The sequence below is a fragment of the Lathyrus oleraceus genome, chromosome 2 (assembly GCF_024323335.1).
Source record: "Lathyrus oleraceus cultivar Zhongwan6 chromosome 2, CAAS_Psat_ZW6_1.0, whole genome shotgun sequence".
Taxonomy (NCBI): domain Eukaryota; kingdom Viridiplantae; phylum Streptophyta; class Magnoliopsida; order Fabales; family Fabaceae; genus Lathyrus; species Lathyrus oleraceus.
In genome coordinates, this window is record NC_066580.1 from 415,172,003 (window position 1) to 415,189,815 (window position 17,813).

Below are 17,813 nucleotides of genomic sequence, written 5' to 3' on the forward strand. Positions count from 1 at the left end.
TCGTTCAAAGCTTATTCATCTCTTGCCGGTCTCAACTACTGCTCAGCTCGCAGATATGTTTACTAAACCACTACATTCGCCAGCTCTTCTTGAATTTTTGTCCAAGTTAGGCCTGCTAAACATTCACAGTCCAACTTGAGGGGGCCTGTCAATATTAGCCATTTTAGGCTTGTACATATTTAGCCTATCGGTGCTTGACACGTAGCTAGTTAGTTACATCCTTCTATCTATCAGTTATTTCTGTTATTATCCTTTGTGTATATATAGCATAGAGTGTAACCACTTTACTGAATATACAATAATCACATCTTTAATCTTTACTTTCTTTCTCTTCTTCTTCTTCTTGTATTACTGCAACTTCTCCATGGAGTTTGTGGCCGATTCACGCATTGTCAACACTAACTCCAACTCCAAAGTGCCACAAAACACCATCACTCACCCTCCTTGGTATTCATCAAAAACTGGAACTTACAATAGTACTCATTCTCCTAGGAACCTTCCAACCGACCCTTTTCTCGATGTTGTTTCCTTCATTTTTTCTCACCCTCATGATGGAGTTATGGCTCTTATTGATTCCTTATCCGGGTCTTCCATTGCTTACTCCAACTTGTTTCCTTTAGTCAAATCCATGGCTTCTGGTCTTCGTAAAATGGGTGTTTCACAAGGTGATGTTGTTCTGCTTTTACTTCCCAATTCAATCTACTATCCCATTGTACTATTGGGTGTAATGTATCTAGGTGCTGTTGTTACACCATTGAATCCTCTTAGCAGTGTTGCTGAAATTCGTAAGCAAGCTAATGAGCGTGGTGTGAGTTTTGCTTTTACTATACCCGAAAATGTAAAGAAACTGGAGTCATTCAGCATTCCAAATATTATTGTGCCACAAAATGAAAAGGATATCAAGTATAATTGTTTCTCTTGTTTCTTTAACCTTATTTTTGGTAACTCTGATTTGGCTCAAAGGCCAGTTATTAAACAAGAAGACACTGCTGGTATATGGTATTCTTCTGGTACTACAGGTGTTAGCAAAGGAGTTGTTTTAACACATGGAAATCTAATTGCTATGGTTGAACTAGGTGTGAGGTTTCAAGCTTCTCAATATGAATACTCTTTTTCTAAAAATGTGTTTCTAGCTGCTTTACCAATGTTCCATATATATGGTTTATCGTTCGCTGCTACCGGATTATTGTCGTTGGGTTCTACAGTTGTTGTAATGAGGAAATTTGACATTGATGAGGCTGTTAGGGTGATTCATAAATACAATGTTACACAATTTGACGTTGTTCCACCCATATTAGTGGCACTGATAGCAAAGGCGAAGGGTGTCAATGGAAGTAAGTTGCAGAGTTTGAGACATATTTTATCTGGTGCTGCGCCTTTAACCGCAAAAATTATAAATGATTTTGTCCAAGTTTTCCCTAATGTCGATTTAATACAGGTAGAGAATATCGGAATAAGTACCTTGTGCCATTGATGTTCACAAACACAACAAGTAAAATTGTTTCCTTGTAGGGTTATGGAATGACTGAGTCGGCTGGAATAGGTTGTCGCGGATTCAATACTGAAAAGTTTCGTAAGTATTCTTCACTGGGATTGTTAGCTCCAAACATGGAGGCAAGTGTGGTAGACTTGAATACTGGTGCACTTTTGCCCCCGGGAAGACGCGGCGAGCTTTGGTTGCGAGGGCCTTCGATTATGAAAGGTGATACATCTGTATTTTTTTGAATACATACAAATAAAGATACTAAAAAGGGCATCATGTTAGTATAAATGTTTTGTTTATTGAAAGAAATCTTAACCTACATTTGCATGAGATGGATTCAATCTCAACTATTAACCTAACTTCTTTTTCTTTTATTTCTTAGGATATTTAAATAATGAGGAAGCTACAATGTTATCAATTAATAAAGATGGTTGGCTTAATACCGGAGATATTGTTTATTTTGATGAGGATGGATATTTATATTTATGCGATCGTATGAAAGACATGATCAAATTCAAGGGCTGTCAGGTATCAGATTTTTGGTTTATTAAAATTTATATTATAGTTTATTTTTACTCAAGTTGTATTGTATGTATGCATGTTCTGTTATATGTTATAGATTGCTCCTGCTGATTTAGAAGCTGTGTTAATTTTGCATCCTGAAATTGTTGATGTTGCCGTTGTAGGGTAAGTATATGAACACTTCATTTATGTCTTTTAAAGTGCTTCTTTGGACATTTAAATATAACATCAATTGTTGCATAATTTTTCATATTAGTTTCAAGGATGAAGAAGCTGGAGAGATTCCGGTAGCATTTGTGGTCAAGAAAGTTGGAAGTGTACTTTCCATGAAGAATGTTATCGATCATGTTGCAGAGCAGGTTATTCTTCTGATAAGATGGACATGAATTCTATGATATATGAATTGATGTTATGTCTTTTCTTCTGCAGGTTGCTCCATACAAGAAAGTTCGGAAAGTCGTCTTCACCGACAAGATACCGAGGTCTATAACTGGAAAGATTCTTCGAAGGCAACTCGGGAATGACTTGTCTGCTTAACTTGAAGGCATTTCTTTATGTGATATTGAAAAACTACCAAAGACGATGCATGGAAAGTTATCATAGCATGAAATCGGTTGGTTATGATTGTTTTTGTGCATCCATTGTTAGTGTTATTAAAGGAATGAAGAACATTGCAACCTAATAGTTAGTTACAAAAATATTTTAGTGTATTATATTTTATTTATTATGAATAAGAAGGACTAGAAGTCCAAAATTTTAAAAAAATTAAAAAGTGTGTTGTATATAGCCAGAGATCCGTAATGTGCATTAGAGAAATCACTTTTAAACTTTAGAAGCATGCATATACACAAGAAATGTAATGTAATATAATATAGTAAATTATAATGACAATAATGTTATGTGTGCCTCTTTTGTTATACTTTTCAATAGATTTTGGAGTTCAAATATTTTGGTGGTGAAGGATGGTATGAATGAAAATCATAGTTTGATTCTATTGGGAAAAAAACCTGAATAAACACGTCATTGAATACCGGTTATGATTTTTAAATAATTTTATATTTATTTTTTAATACGTGCAAGATAGATATAATAATATTATCTTTTGACATTATATAAGGGGAGATGTAAAACTATGAATAAAAATTTGACTCATCGATTTTTTATATTATTTTTGCATTTTTTTTTCTTACCATTCTCGATTATACTATTTAATGAGGAAATAATTTTTTGAACAATTTCAATAATATTAATAATAAAATATTTTAATTAATAAACGATTAAAAGTTTGAAATTGTAAATTTTCAAGGTCTCACAACTACTATAAATGATATGCCAAATTATTAATGTGTCCATTTATAATAGTAGAAAAATAAAAATATTTTCAAGATAATGTTATTAATGTGTCCATTCAATAATATTAATAATATATATTTTATTTAATTTTATTATAATGAATTTATTAATCTACTTATATGATGAAATAAATTAACATGAAGGATCTGTGATGCAGTGGTAACGTGCTTGACTCCTAATCAAAAGGTTGTGTGTCTGCAAAATTAAATTTTCTTTTCACAAGCAACACACACAGGCACCAGATGCATTGGCGCCTCCTCTTGGAGGCCCATGCAGACGCCAGGTGCATGGGCGCCTCCTCTTGGAGGGCCATGCAGGCGCCAGATGCATTAGCGCCTCTTCATGAGGCCCAATGCATGTGCGCCAATGCATCTGGCGCTTCCTCTAACTTTTAGGGGGTGCGCCAACTCCCCCGGCGCATCCTCTCCCAAAGTTGGTTATTTTGGAAAAAAATTTGAAAAAATGATTATTTTCATTTTTTTTTTTAAAAACATGGTTATTTTTAAAAAAAAATCTGTGTATCAAAGTATTTATTATAAATTGCATACAAAAATATAACCCGATTAAAGTATATTGACAACGAAACGAAATAATTAATGCAATTTAAAATTTTAAGGAGTTTTATTTATAAAAAAACAATCAAAATATCATAAATTTAAAGCCTAAACATCAATAGTTCAAATATATAAATGAATTAAGCACAAAAGCTTAAATGAATAAAATGAAGTTAACAAAAAGGAAAAGAAATCTTGATAATTACTAATAAATTTGATTTCTTTTGGATGTAAGGTCTAGCTGCAACATTTTGGTTAGTATAAGATTTCTTAAGCAATCAACAAGTCAATCTATACACGCTTATACAGACACGAACTAAAAATGCAAGAACAAAAAGCTAAATTAAACCATTATTATTACTAAAACTGTAGCAAACCAGGATTCCTAATATTTTTTCAAAATGCTAATCGAAAAATCAAATGTGCTAGAACAAAAAGGATTAACCGGCCACTGCATGTTACTAATATTGCATACACTTTCCATGAAAGCATGCCACTTTGAATTGGGCATAACCTCAAAATATTATCACCTCTAACTATTCCACACAAACAGATAAGAAAGAAATTGTTCTGTTATTGCTTGTTCTGCAGATTCTAAAATCAGAATGTGGACAAACTATCAGAGTTAAAAAGCAAAACCTGACCAGTCCACTTTCTGTAACTGGCAGCAACTTACAATGTTCTAACCACAAAAACCGAGCTTCTTCATTACTTTGGCATAAGCTGCAGGGACAGTAGATGGTATTCTCAATCTACGTTTTGATATCTTTGACTGCAATTGTTACCAAACCCTAGTTAGTTACATGAATGGTAGACTACAAATATTTGATAATAATCAAAATATAAACAAAGGAAATTCAGAAATATTGTAATGGGAGAAAGAAAACCCTAGATGCAATCCCCCCTTATCTTTGTTAGGAAACCATGCAGATGTTATAACACTGATTTGAAGATTCAAATTCATTTTAGTTTAACATATTTTCCTCCTCTACCATTTCTATTGGAAAAATAACATAGCCTTGAAAGTCTAGCTGATATGAGATAGAGACTCTACATTAAATGGGAGTTTCTTAACTCGAATTTAGTCGAGACTTGAGCTCCAGAGCCAAACTATACATTTTTAAGTTCACTATTATTATTATTATTATTATTATTATTATTATTATTATTATTAATATTATTATTACTATTGTTATTATTATTATTGTTTTCGAAGCATGGGCATAACAATAGGGAGCAAATCACTAAGACCAAATACCATTTCACTAAGTTTACAAATTTCATATAATGGATATGAGTAATTTTTGTTTCCCTGCTATGTATTTGGAATTTGCTCGAACACCTATTCCAAATTGTCTCCGGTGTATTCTGAATAGTTTCCATTGACATCTATTAATAAGAAAATTGAATGTATAAAAGTTTGAAATTTACTCATGGACTTCCCTCCTGAGCTAGCTAATGGTAAATAATGTAAATCAACTAAAGTTTCCACTTTTAAGAAAATAGAAGAAAAAAATCCATCAATCTAAAGTATAAACCATGCCCTGTCAGGTTAACAAATCTTGCAACATTCAAACCAAGTGTGCTTACACTTACAGCACTTTTCTCACGAAAACATTACTTGTGTACATATAGGAAATATAGTTCTAAACTATGCAAACCACAAAAACATGTAAATATTGGGAAAATCCCAAGTTCCGTGTTGGTTAAAGATAGAGTCTCTAAAGAATTTATATTGATAGTCACCCCTCACCTTAAAAGCCGATTTTTTAGGAATGAGTAAGGCCGAATTTTAGCTCTAATAGTAAATATAGATGAACTTATATATTACTTCTCAGAATTTAGGTTAGGCTTAACTCATCCCTACAAAACCGGTGTAAGGTGAGGATTGCCCCCATTTATAAATACAATTAACGTGGAAAGTCCAACACACTCCCTCACGCTTGGGCCTCAATGAGCCTGAAATGTGGACAATGTGGGAAGTCCAACAATGGATCTAAGATAGACTCTGATACCATCTTATAATTTGGATTGGACCTAACTCATTCCTACAAAACTGACTTGTAAGGTGAGGATTGCTCCCATTTATAAACACAACACTATAAACACAACACAAGCCATATCTCTAAACAATGTGGGACTAAATCCACCCCTTCAAAGCTAACACAATGAAGGTGTTAGGGGCTGCAATGAGACAAGACAAAGTGCCGCAATTAAGGCGACTAGGGGCGGACCGCAATTAAGGCTAAAAGTCCAACATTACTCAATGGGGGATTTAAAAGGCAATGTATGTTTATTGGTGGAATGTTAACTAACACTCATTTATAATTCTTAACAATGAATCCCACCATAAAATCTTATGTTCCCTAAAAACTAACTTTTCTGATTGGGTGTTTGGAGGGGAGGAGGACTTTGAAGGGAGGGAAGTACGGAGAAAGAAATATAAAGCTTTCAGCTTAATTGAGAGAATGTTTTTGTAGAGAATGAGAAGGGAATGCTTATCATTAAATATTTTAAATTTTGAAAGTATTATAAAAATATGGAAATGATGTGAAGAATTTTTCCAAGCCTTCCAAAGTCCTACTTCAATTCAGTTTTTGAGTTCCATATGGAGATTTTGTATTATGAATAAAAATAAACTCCCCTTTCAAATTTGAACACTATCCTTTCCTCGTTCCTTTCTCCCAAACCTCTCCCTTCCCCCTCCTAAACTCTCAAATGTAGTCTTAGAATTTTGTATAATGTATGGAGCTTAAAGTTGGCTTACTATCTTCTTCTTTGAAAATATGCAATTTAGTTGTGTTTGTGTGTTCATTACACTCATACCAAATCAAATATTATATATATTTTTAACACAGCATGTGTATTTGCAGGCCATGACAATAGTTTAACAATGTTGACAATGCTATTTGGCTAGGTTTCAGAGATGTTACTTTGCTTAATTTTACTCGATAAAAATAAAACCATTTGCACCAAATGCTCTCTCTGCATCGTAGCCATCATAAAATTGTTTGAACACCACGTTAACTGATCCAAACACACAGAATACTAGTTGTACTGCACTAGAACTTGACCTAAAACTAAAATATCTTTATAAACAAATGCACTTTGCTAGTGCTTTCTATCACAACCTCTGAATCTCTGATCCGATCATACAAGAGAAGTATACCAAACCTACAAACATGTTAGTTCCATATGCCCATGAGCTCTAATGCATAATTATGATCTATGATAAACTATGTTTATAGTAACACAGATTGCAAAGTGCAATCATACCATATTGACATGTATCTAATGCAGCATAGACGTTGTTCTGACACATTAAATACTACAATAAAAGACTACCATAATTATAATGATTGTCTCATAACCCAGTCAAACTTCACATCTTTGCAAACGGAAACATAAGTTGTTATAATTTTTGAGAATGCAGAAATCCAAATTCACAATTTAGTTATTAGTCCTATTATGCTATAAACATGCGTTAATTGATAAATATGATTTGTCTACTCTGACATAAATGTGTCACTATTTCTGCTAAGTATTTGACCGATTTATCTAACTATCTGAGAAATTCAGAATGTAAGGTTAGGTACTACAAATGCTATAGAAAACCTGTTTAGGACGGAAGCAGACATAGATTGTGAACATGCTCAAGTTGATAACATACTATGATACTAGTCAAGGAAGACTAAGGTAATTTATTCACACCTGATGAATTGTTATGATGGGAATATTGGTACCGAGTAATTGAGTATTGTTTGATCTATTCATCACTGACAGAACAACAGAATCATTGAGGTTTTCATGATAAACCACCCAGAAACTTGCATTTCAACAAAACCCTGACATCATCATATACCACATATACAAGACTTTATTCTGACTAAGGAAAAGTAAAAAATGCAAACCTTCAAATGAGCATTGTGACGTTTTCCCTCCCTCCAACGTCTAAAGCTCCCATCATTCATTAATCTGAACCTGGACTTGTAAGACCTGCTCCAAAATATAGCAAAATCACTCACTCCAAACCAAACACACAAATATAAATAAAATATCCATGTTAAACAACTTGATGAAGCGCTTATAGCACAAACAATTATCATATAGTGATTATATAAGCTATTTCTTTAACTGTTTCGGGCCGACCGCAAGGCCCAAAAGGCAAAGACCCAATGGCGAAGCACCGAATTCAGAACAGGTAGACCCTCTCTCACTAAGCAGGGAATCTGTCATGCGAATGACATGCTAATCACCCAGATCAATCCAACAACTGACCGCATCCCACGCCGTTCAACACGCGTGCAGTTACCCACCATTTCTTCTATTTAAAGAGGGAAGCACGCCACTTCACCGGTATTCAAATCCTTTCTCATTCAAACACCACCTTTTCACTCATACTGACTTGAGCATTTGAGTGCTAACCTTCCAGGTTAGCCCCTCTCCATCTCATTGGAAGCTCTGAACCACCGCAACAAACTCCGAATCCATATTTTCCGATCAACTCTCGTTCCAGCACAGAACAATAACAAAAAGATAAAATGAAATAAATTGTTTTCATGTTATAAGCTATTATCCTAGAGATATGGAAACAAGCTAATTCCACAAATTCTATCAAACAGTCTCACAGCTCAAATAAGCAAATCCACACTGACCCTAAAATAAATGTCAACAATTCCAAATGAACACAAAAACACACAAACTGAAAGGGAATAGTAATACTCTAACAGAAAAGAATAAGAAACCTACGAATAAGATTTCATTTTGGTTTTCTTGATCTTAGAATTAACCGGAGTCATTGGCTTTCTTCTCTTCTTCCTTTCCCTCGAAGATACATGTCGCACTTGAATCAACTATTCATACAAAAAATCAAACTTCCATCACACAACATCAAATTAAATTTCAACATTTCAATCCAAAGATGTTACCGCATTTTCTCGAACACCAAACACGCAAAAATAAGCAGATAAAAATTGAAATAACTTACGGAGAGGGAAAATGGGGAAGGGCGAGGCACGTGGATTGGCAATGGAGAGAAATTGAAGAGAGGGCGAGAAGAGGGGTTAATGGAAGCGGAGTGAAGTGGTTGCGGCAGTGAGTGGTGGAGGAAACGGCGAGAAGACGGAAGAGGTTGTAGAGCTTGACGAGATTGAACGGCGAAAGAGCGAAGCTTTGGGATTAATCTCTGCATCATTGTTTGTTGCCGTCGCTGGAAGAAGATATTGGCTATGGCGTTTTGCAGTTTGCACAATCGAACCAAAACATTCGATTCCAAAGTTCTCTTTTTTTCTTTTTTTTTTACTTCCTTTGATTTGGAATTGGGGTTTTAGTTTTTTTTTAATATGTTTTTTTTATTTGGCCATAGATAAAAAATGAGAAATACCTTATAACCTATGTTTCATTGCATAGAAAAAAAAAATAAACGATCAATTTTATAGGATTTTTTTTAAATAATCAATTATTTCAAAAATAATTCTAAAATAATAAAATTAAAAAAAAAAAATCCAAAATAACCACATTTAAAAGAGGATGCGCCAAATGAACCAGCGCATCCCTTAAACATCAAGAGGAGGCGCTCAAGGCATTGACGCCTGCATTGGGCTCCTCATGAGGAGGCGCCAATGCTCTTGGCGCATGCATTGGCCGTCATGAGGAGACGCCAATGCCTCTGGCGCCTGCATGGTGCCTTAAGTGGAGGCGTCAATGCCTCTGGCGCCTGCATGTTGTTGACATGTTGGACGTCTAGCCACTTGGCGCATGCATTTTATACCTCCTCTCTATAACTACCACGCCTTTGATATAATATTTTTCACACAAAATCATCCCATACTACCATATTTTCTCTCATTCAACTTCACTCTCCTTCAAGTTTTTGTGTTTTAACCATGTCTGCATACATTCAGAAGCAAAATGTCGATGTAATATTTTTCGCCGTTGCGACTCCGATACATATTCGTCTCTGAAACACAGATACGTTTGAACGTCTTAATCGGATGTTGAACAGTTGGTTAGATGGAGAAATTGGAGATGGTGAAAGGATTAGAAGAATACAATGGCTTGTGTCCACGTTCAACCAAAATGGAGAAGTGCGCGAATGGGTGGATATTAAGACCGACCAAGACGCTCGTAGGATGATGCATTACATGTTCAAAATTGTTTTGATGGTTGTAATCGTATAGTTCTTGTATTCTAGTTGTTTTAATTGTTTGTGTTATTGTTTATGTAATGGTATTTTCGTCATAGACGTCTAATATGAAATAAATTTAGTTTTTCATATATTGCAACAGAGGTACATGTGAATTTATCTGGTTGTGCTCGTTCCAACACTAGGACAGTTATTACGATTGTGACCTGGCTGACGACATGAACTACATAATCTAACCATTTGTTCGCCGTATCCATTTCGGTTCGAATCCGGGTGCTGTTTGGGCGGCCATTTTTCTTCCTTCGCATAACTTCGTTGTGTCAGACGATGTCCCATTGATATTCTGGCCAGTAATCCTCTTTTGCCACTACGGAAAAACTAATTTTATAAACATTTGATAGGCTGATGATTTTGTAAACTTCAGATAGCAGGTAGGATGGATCCCTTCGAACCTTTGAGCATGCCACAATGACATGGGAGCAGGGTGTACGAAAGGCTGGGAACTTTCCGCAGTCGCACCAACCTCTATCTAGTTCGACTATGTACTGTCCCATCGACATGCCCTCATTGTGATCCATGGACTCGGCAATATTATACCAACCTTTAGTGCGGTCAAACACCGTGACTACATGTGTGTTTGCTTTGGCAGCTTCATGTCTAATGAATTTCATTGAAGCATCACTGAACAACTGCCCAGATTACAACACCGAACTTCATTTGGAACATCTGCTCTCAAATAGCGCCCCTAGCCTGAAATATGTTGCATGCACCAAAGCGGTTATAGGTAGGTTACGGATGCCTTTGAAGACAAAGTTCATTGATTCCACAAGATTTATTGTCATGCGGCCCCAATGTTGACCGTTGCCGTATGCCCTAGTCCACTTCTCCAATGGAATACTATCGATCCACCGTACTGCATCTTTGTTTGACAATCTTATTTCTTCGCGGTAGTGTTTGAAAGAAGGTTCTGATAATGTGTAAACTTCATTGACAACCTTCTTCCCTAACGTCTTATCTTTGATTTCCCGTATGAAATTCTAAGCAATATGTCTAATATAGAAGACATGCGTCGAAGGAGGGTTTTGCCAGCCATTATCAATGTTATTATATGCACTGATGATTGAAGGGTGTCTGTCGGAGATCAAACATAAGTTAGGCTGAGGTGCAACGTGCAATCAGAGATTTCTTAGGAAAAACTCCATCCCTCAGCAGTCTCCCCTTCAACAAGGGCAAAGGCGATTGGAAAAATGTTGTTGTTGCCATCTTGTGCCATTGTCATCAGTAACGTTCCTTTGTATTTCCCGTACAACCATGTACCATCAATTTGTATAATTGGTTTACAGAAAGAAAAACCTATGATGCATGGTTGATACGTCCAGAAGAGACGGTGGAATATTCCATTTCCAACAGCACACATCCTGTCTGGTGTATACGCGGGCAACGTTTCCAACTTGACAATAGTCCCTAGAGCATATTGTTTTAGAGCCAACAGGTATTTTTGAAGTTGTTCGTAAGACTCCTCCCAATTGCCAAACACTCTTTCAACAGCTGTTGTCTTAGTTATTCATGCCTTCCTATATGATGGAGTATACCCGTACTCTACCCCAATAGTCCAAACAAGCGCCCATTCCCTAGGCGCATAAAGCAACATAGGCGCCAAGAGGAAGGGTTCCCCTTCTATACAAGTACTCCTAGGCACCAAGAGGAAGGGCGCGTCTTCCTTGCATGTGACTATTCACATACAGCCGCCAAGATCAAGGGCGCATCTTCCTTGCAAGTGAATATTCACATGCATGCGCCTAAGACTATGCTTACTCTACTTTTGTCATTGCATACAACTAATCACATGCTTCGTAGGTTGCAAACCTAGTAAGACTCCCTCATCTATAAATAGGCTTCAAATCACAATATCAAATCATCTCCAACACTAATCATCTATACTCTTTCTTTACCACACTATTTCTCTGCCACACTCAAGCTCTGCAACATCAAATTATGTCTCTGTTGACTATGGGTGATGAACACAGAGGAACACTCGAGAATATCTCGACATTTGTATGTTATCACTCTCTTTTTACTTATTCCATTTTTAAGTCGTATACCTTTGTTATCTATGTTTGTATTATATATTACTTCTTCTTATTGTATTTCTTACTTATGTGTTATTAGGATCCAAAACGTTTTCGATGTCGTGTAGATGAATATGTACCCCACGATCCTTTGATAGAACCGTATATTAGAGGCTGTGGATTTGGAAATCTCCTCAATATTGTCTTGTACTCGGTGGACTACAAGTTCATTCTTGCTTTGTTGGAGAGGTGGAGACCCGAGACCCACATATTTCACCTTCTTATCGGTGAGTGTACCGTCACACTTGAGGACGTATACATGTTGTTGGGTCTTCGTATAGATGGAAAGGTCGTGAATGGTAGAGTTAACCAAGACAACTCTATCTGCAACGAATTATTGGATGCCCCTTTGTGCGACGACCAAATTGAGGGAAAGTCAGTCGGTCAAGCAAGGGGGCAAGGTATAAATTTAAAATACCTTAAACAATATTATGCGAGTATAATATTGTCCGAAGAATCAATCGAGTACGAGAAAATAATTAAAGCTCGGTATTATATTATGATTTTATTTGATAATTTTTTATTTCCAGAAAGTACGGGTAATTTAGTAAATATTATGCATTTACCTTTGTTACGCAACATTAATAAGGTAAGCACATATAGTTGGGGTTCAGCTGTGTTGGCCCATCTATATAGTGCAATGTGTAAAACTGCAAAAAAGAATACTTGTACGTTTTTTTCATGTGCGTATTTGCTACAAGCATGAGGTTGGTCAAGAATGTCGTCACTCGCCCCGATGAACAAGAACTCATTCATGTTCCCCTTTGCAACAAAGTAAGTCTAACACTTTACCATTTAATTAATTATATTTTATATTACAATTAACTGTAAATAATATTTTTCAATTTTTTTATCTAAGGTGGTCAGTAAGGGGGATGAACTACAATAGGTGTCTGAAACACGCTATTGTAGTCTATCGCAATCTATTGGACCACATTGGACCTGACGATGTAATACTCATAGACAACTATATTTTAATTTAGAAATATTTATCAAATTATTTATCATCTAATCGTTTCGTATTGTTTTATAGTTTATCTAGAGACCATATCTGGGTCTTGATCATGATGTGAACCATGACGATGTTGTAGTTTGAACAGTAAAGACACCGATTATCCGGTTCACTATGGTGGAAATGCACCAGGGTGACCGGGTCAAACTGCAGTTCGGCATGGAACAACAGATTCTAAAACCTTCCACGTGTTTGGGGAATTGGCATAAAAAAAGGCTTGATGCACAATGAGATTATTCAGACTGTAGAGACTTTGCAAAAGAGATGTGTCGTAAATGGAGGAATCGACGACAACACATCTTAAACAAACCAGTCATCCATGGTGCAAGACCAACTCAACAATATATGGCATGGTGTAGGTCGGTAACAACTCAACAATTTGTATCTGAGCCGTGGTATTTGATGGATCCACACCAACTAGCTTCGTCATCGTACGTCCCACAATAATTCCCCGCCCAACACCAATGTCAAACCACCCAAACCCAACAACCAACCTAACAATATCAACCTACCACATACACACAACAACCAAACGCCCAACCTCACAATCCATTCATGCCATCCACCTAACAACCAACCAGCCAACGTCGCAATCCATTCATGCCACCCACCTAACCACAAAATCAAGAATCAAACCCTACCTACCAACAGCCATGACCGTCTATAGTCCAGATGATTCATATGGGTCACTTCATCGTAGCCCCCCACCAATGACCACTTAAACATCCCATCACTCAAACACACAACCATTGTTTAACTATAGTACGCCTCAGAAACCATTGCTTCGTTTCCAAAACGATTCAATGTTCCAATTTGGAAAACTATACCATCCGCAATCCACCCAACCCCATCGACCTAACTACGATGACATGGGCATCGAACTCCATTACGGAAACGGCGTTGCCAGAGCCCCTCCGGATATTGGGAACAAATGATGACACATCTGTCAAATACCGCTGGTGTAACACCCTTCTAAATACCCCAAAATATTTAATTAAAATAATAAAATATCAATCAGAGTAATTATGCCCCGAAGGGTGTCACACAATCATTTCACAACATTCATCAAAATATCCTGTCATGCTCATTTATTTAATCAAAATAAGACTCTTTTGCATAATTCGCAGCGGATACAAAACATCGACATTCAAATCATGTACTACATTACATGTAAAGTTGATCAACAACTAAATCAAAACATAGTCAAACATCCCCTCCCGATGTTACATCTACCAGAGCATGACCCACTAAGGACGACACTAGACTCCATAGCACTAGCTTCTACTCAACTCACTGCTCGTTACCTGAAAAATAGTTGTAAGGGTGAGTTCCTCAATCAATATAATAAGCATTATAGAACAACATGTAGTGCTAAGTAAATAACACATCAATTCACCCTAATCAGACTACGCACTCAGCAACGGCAATATCCGTTCCAACATCATATTCAACAGTAACATATAGCATATGTATAATCTCAACCATACTCAACATCAACAGCACAACACACAACACACATATAATACTGGAATACATCCATTCATATTATATGCCATACATTCATTATGCAATGAGACTCCACACATGCGGTACCGACTATTCTTGAACATATAGTTCAACTTCACCGACCAAATCCAGGTACGGCTACCAAGCTCACTAGTCCCACTCATTTGAGACCTAGTGACTCACATCACTAATTCCTCACCATGGGAATTAGCTACCACCCCAAAGGCCATGCTATGCTCGCTAATTCACCTAGCATGCAAACATCAAAACAGTCCAAAATGACTAACATCACTAATTCCTCACCATGGGAATTAGCTACCACCATAAAGGCCACATTATGCACGCTAATCACCTAGCAATGCAACATCACAACCATAATCCACACTGGACCGATGCTCACTCTCTAAGCCACAAAACAGTCCATTCACAACACATGCATAACATATACTTTCACAATATTATACATGCCATTACACATCATCAACAAGGTATCCACCCATCATTATCATGTAATTCAATTAAACACAGTATTAGCACACTCTACTAATACCTATACTGCTCAAAACAGCGGGAAATAATCCCTATTACATCATACGCCAACATAGGCCAACTCTCAATTATGTACACAACATTTAAAATATCTATTTTTCCACTCTGCAACAGCGTTAACCGGTTAACGCCCTGGGTTAACCGGTTAACGCAGCACAACACGCCTCCTGTCCCAAAACTTAACAGTGTTAACCGGTTAACGCCCTGGGTTAACCGGTTAACGCAGCACAAACAGCAATATTTTCAGCAATCACAACAGTGTTAACCGGTTAACGCCCTGGGTTAACCGGTTAACGCAAGCAAAACAGCACATTTTCCTAATTCGCAACAGTGTTAACCGGTTAACACCCTGGGTTAACCGGTTAACGCAAGACAGAAAGCTGTTCCTGCGCTAACACACAGCAGAATGCAGAATTCTCCGCATTTTCCGCCGTTGGAGGACTTCCGGACCTCCGATTCCAATTCCGTAAAAAGCTCTACGTTCGGGAATTTACAACACACTCAATTACAGGTTAAATTTCAGTTTTTACACAACATATCCATCACAGTTTTCAGCATTCAACAAATCCCGATTAGGGTCAAATCAACAGCTTATCACTACCCATTACATATTATCCCATAATACCCATTAATCGACGATAAACCCCCCTTACCTGAGTTAATCGACGAATCTCAAGCTCCAAGCTTTTCCCTTCTTCCACCTTCTTCCTCTTGCTCTGCCTCTTGCCCTTTTCCACTTTCACGATCGTTCTCTGTTTTCACGTGAAACTTTCTTTTTACCAAACTGGAATTCTTTCTCTTATTTCCAACATATATATATTTTCCAATAATAATAATAATAATCCAAAAATAATAATAATAAAATTCCCAATTATTTAATTAAATTAATAAATAAATTATTAACTCAATTTTAAATAATTATTTTATTATTATCGGGGTGTTACAACTCTCCCCCACTAAAAGAGTTTTCGTCCTCGAAAACATACCTCAAGCGAACAACTCTGGGTAAGACTCCTTCATCTTACTCTCAAGTTCCCAAGTCACATTGCCACCTGCTGGTCCTCCCCAAGCTACCTTCACCAAGGCAATCTCTTTACCCCGCAACTGCTTCAACTCTCGATCCTCGATCCTCATAGGTGATGTTTCAACAGTCAGGTTATCTCTCACCTGTACATCATCTATTTGGACTACATGCGACGGATCATGAATGTACCTCCTCAACTGAGACACATGAAAAACCTCATGCAAATTCGCAAGCGACGGCGGTAAAGCGATACGATAGGCTACCTCCCCTATCCTCTCCAAAATCTGATAAGGACCAATAAATCGAGGTGTCAACTTCTTCGACTTCAAAGCTCGACCAACCCCAGTTATCGGAGTAACACGGAGAAACACATGATCTCCCTCTTGGAATTCAAGTGACTTCCTCCTCTTGTCATGATAACTCTTCTGACGACTCTGAGCAATTCTCATCTTATCCTGAATCATCTTAATCTTTTCCGTAGTTTGTTGAACAATCTCCGGTCCAACCACAGCACTCTCACCGGACTCATACCAACATAAAGGTGTCCGACATCTCCTACCATACAAAGCTTCAAACGGTGCCATACCAATGCTCGAATGAAAACTATTGTTGTAGGTAAACTCAATCAAAGGCAAATAACAATCCCAAGCACCTCCCTTTTCCAAAACACAAGCTCTCAAAAGATCCTCTAATGACTGAATCGTCCTCTCAGTCTGACCATCAGTCTGCGGATGATATGCAGAACTCAATCTCAGCTTAGTTCCCAAAGCCTTCTGCAACCCTTCCCAGAACTTCGATGTAAATCTAGGATCTCTGTCCGAAACAATACTCGACGGAATACCATGCAAACTTACAATCCTCTCAATATACAACTCGGCTAATCTCTCTAACGGATAATCCATTCTAATCGGAATGAAATGAGCCGACTTCGTCAATCTATCAACAATCACCCAAATAGCTTCAAAATTCTTACTTGTCCTCGGTAAACCAGAAACAAAATCCATACTGATACTATCCCACTTCCACTCTGGAATAGCCAACGGTTGCATTAGCCTAGACGGCTTCTGATGCTCAATCTTTGACTTCTGACAAGTCAAACAGGAATAAACAAAACTCGCAATTTCTCTTTTCATCCCCGGCCACCAAAATAACTTTTTCAAATCATGATACATCTTCGTAGCTCCAGGATGAATACTCAACCCACTACGATGCCCTTCCTCAAGAATACTCTTCTTAAGTTCTATAACATCCGGAATACACACTCGATTACCAAATTTCAAAACACCATTCTCATCAACTCTGAATTCACCACCTTGACCTTGATTCACTAAAGTCAACTTATCAACCAAAAGCATATCGGATTTCTGACCCTCTCTGATCTCATCCAGAATACCACTCGTTAACTTCAACATTCCCAATTTAACACTATTGTGAGTACTCTCACACACCAAACTCAAGTCTCTAAACTGCTCAATTAAATCCAATTCCCTAACCATTAACATAGACATGTGTAATGATTTCCGACTCAATGCATCA

At 37.1% G+C, this 17,813-nt stretch overlaps 2 protein-coding genes across 2 annotated transcripts; one reads left to right on the top strand and one right to left on the bottom strand.

Moving 5' to 3' along the window:
- The first annotated feature begins 314 nt into the window (after positions 1-314).
- Positions 315-2,681, top strand: LOC127119821 (4-coumarate--CoA ligase-like 6). The gene is made up of 6 exons (XM_051050151.1): positions 315-1,438; positions 1,513-1,702; positions 1,866-2,011; positions 2,103-2,170; positions 2,262-2,364; positions 2,435-2,681. Exons 1-6 carry the CDS (start codon positions 365-367, stop codon positions 2,540-2,542), a joined length of 1,689 nt encoding a protein of 562 aa, XP_050906108.1. The 5' UTR covers positions 315-364; the 3' UTR covers positions 2,543-2,681.
- A 1,564-nt stretch (positions 2,682-4,245) lies between these two features.
- Positions 4,246-9,264, bottom strand: LOC127119822 (uncharacterized). The gene is made up of 4 exons (XM_051050152.1): positions 8,900-9,264; positions 8,662-8,765; positions 7,824-7,908; positions 4,246-4,684 (listed from the first exon to the last, which is right to left on the bottom strand). The coding sequence occupies exons 1-4, from the start codon at positions 9,104-9,106 to the stop codon at positions 4,595-4,597; spliced, it is 486 nt and encodes a 161-aa protein (XP_050906109.1). The 5' UTR covers positions 9,107-9,264; the 3' UTR covers positions 4,246-4,594.
- Between the last annotated feature and the right edge of the window lie 8,549 nt (positions 9,265-17,813).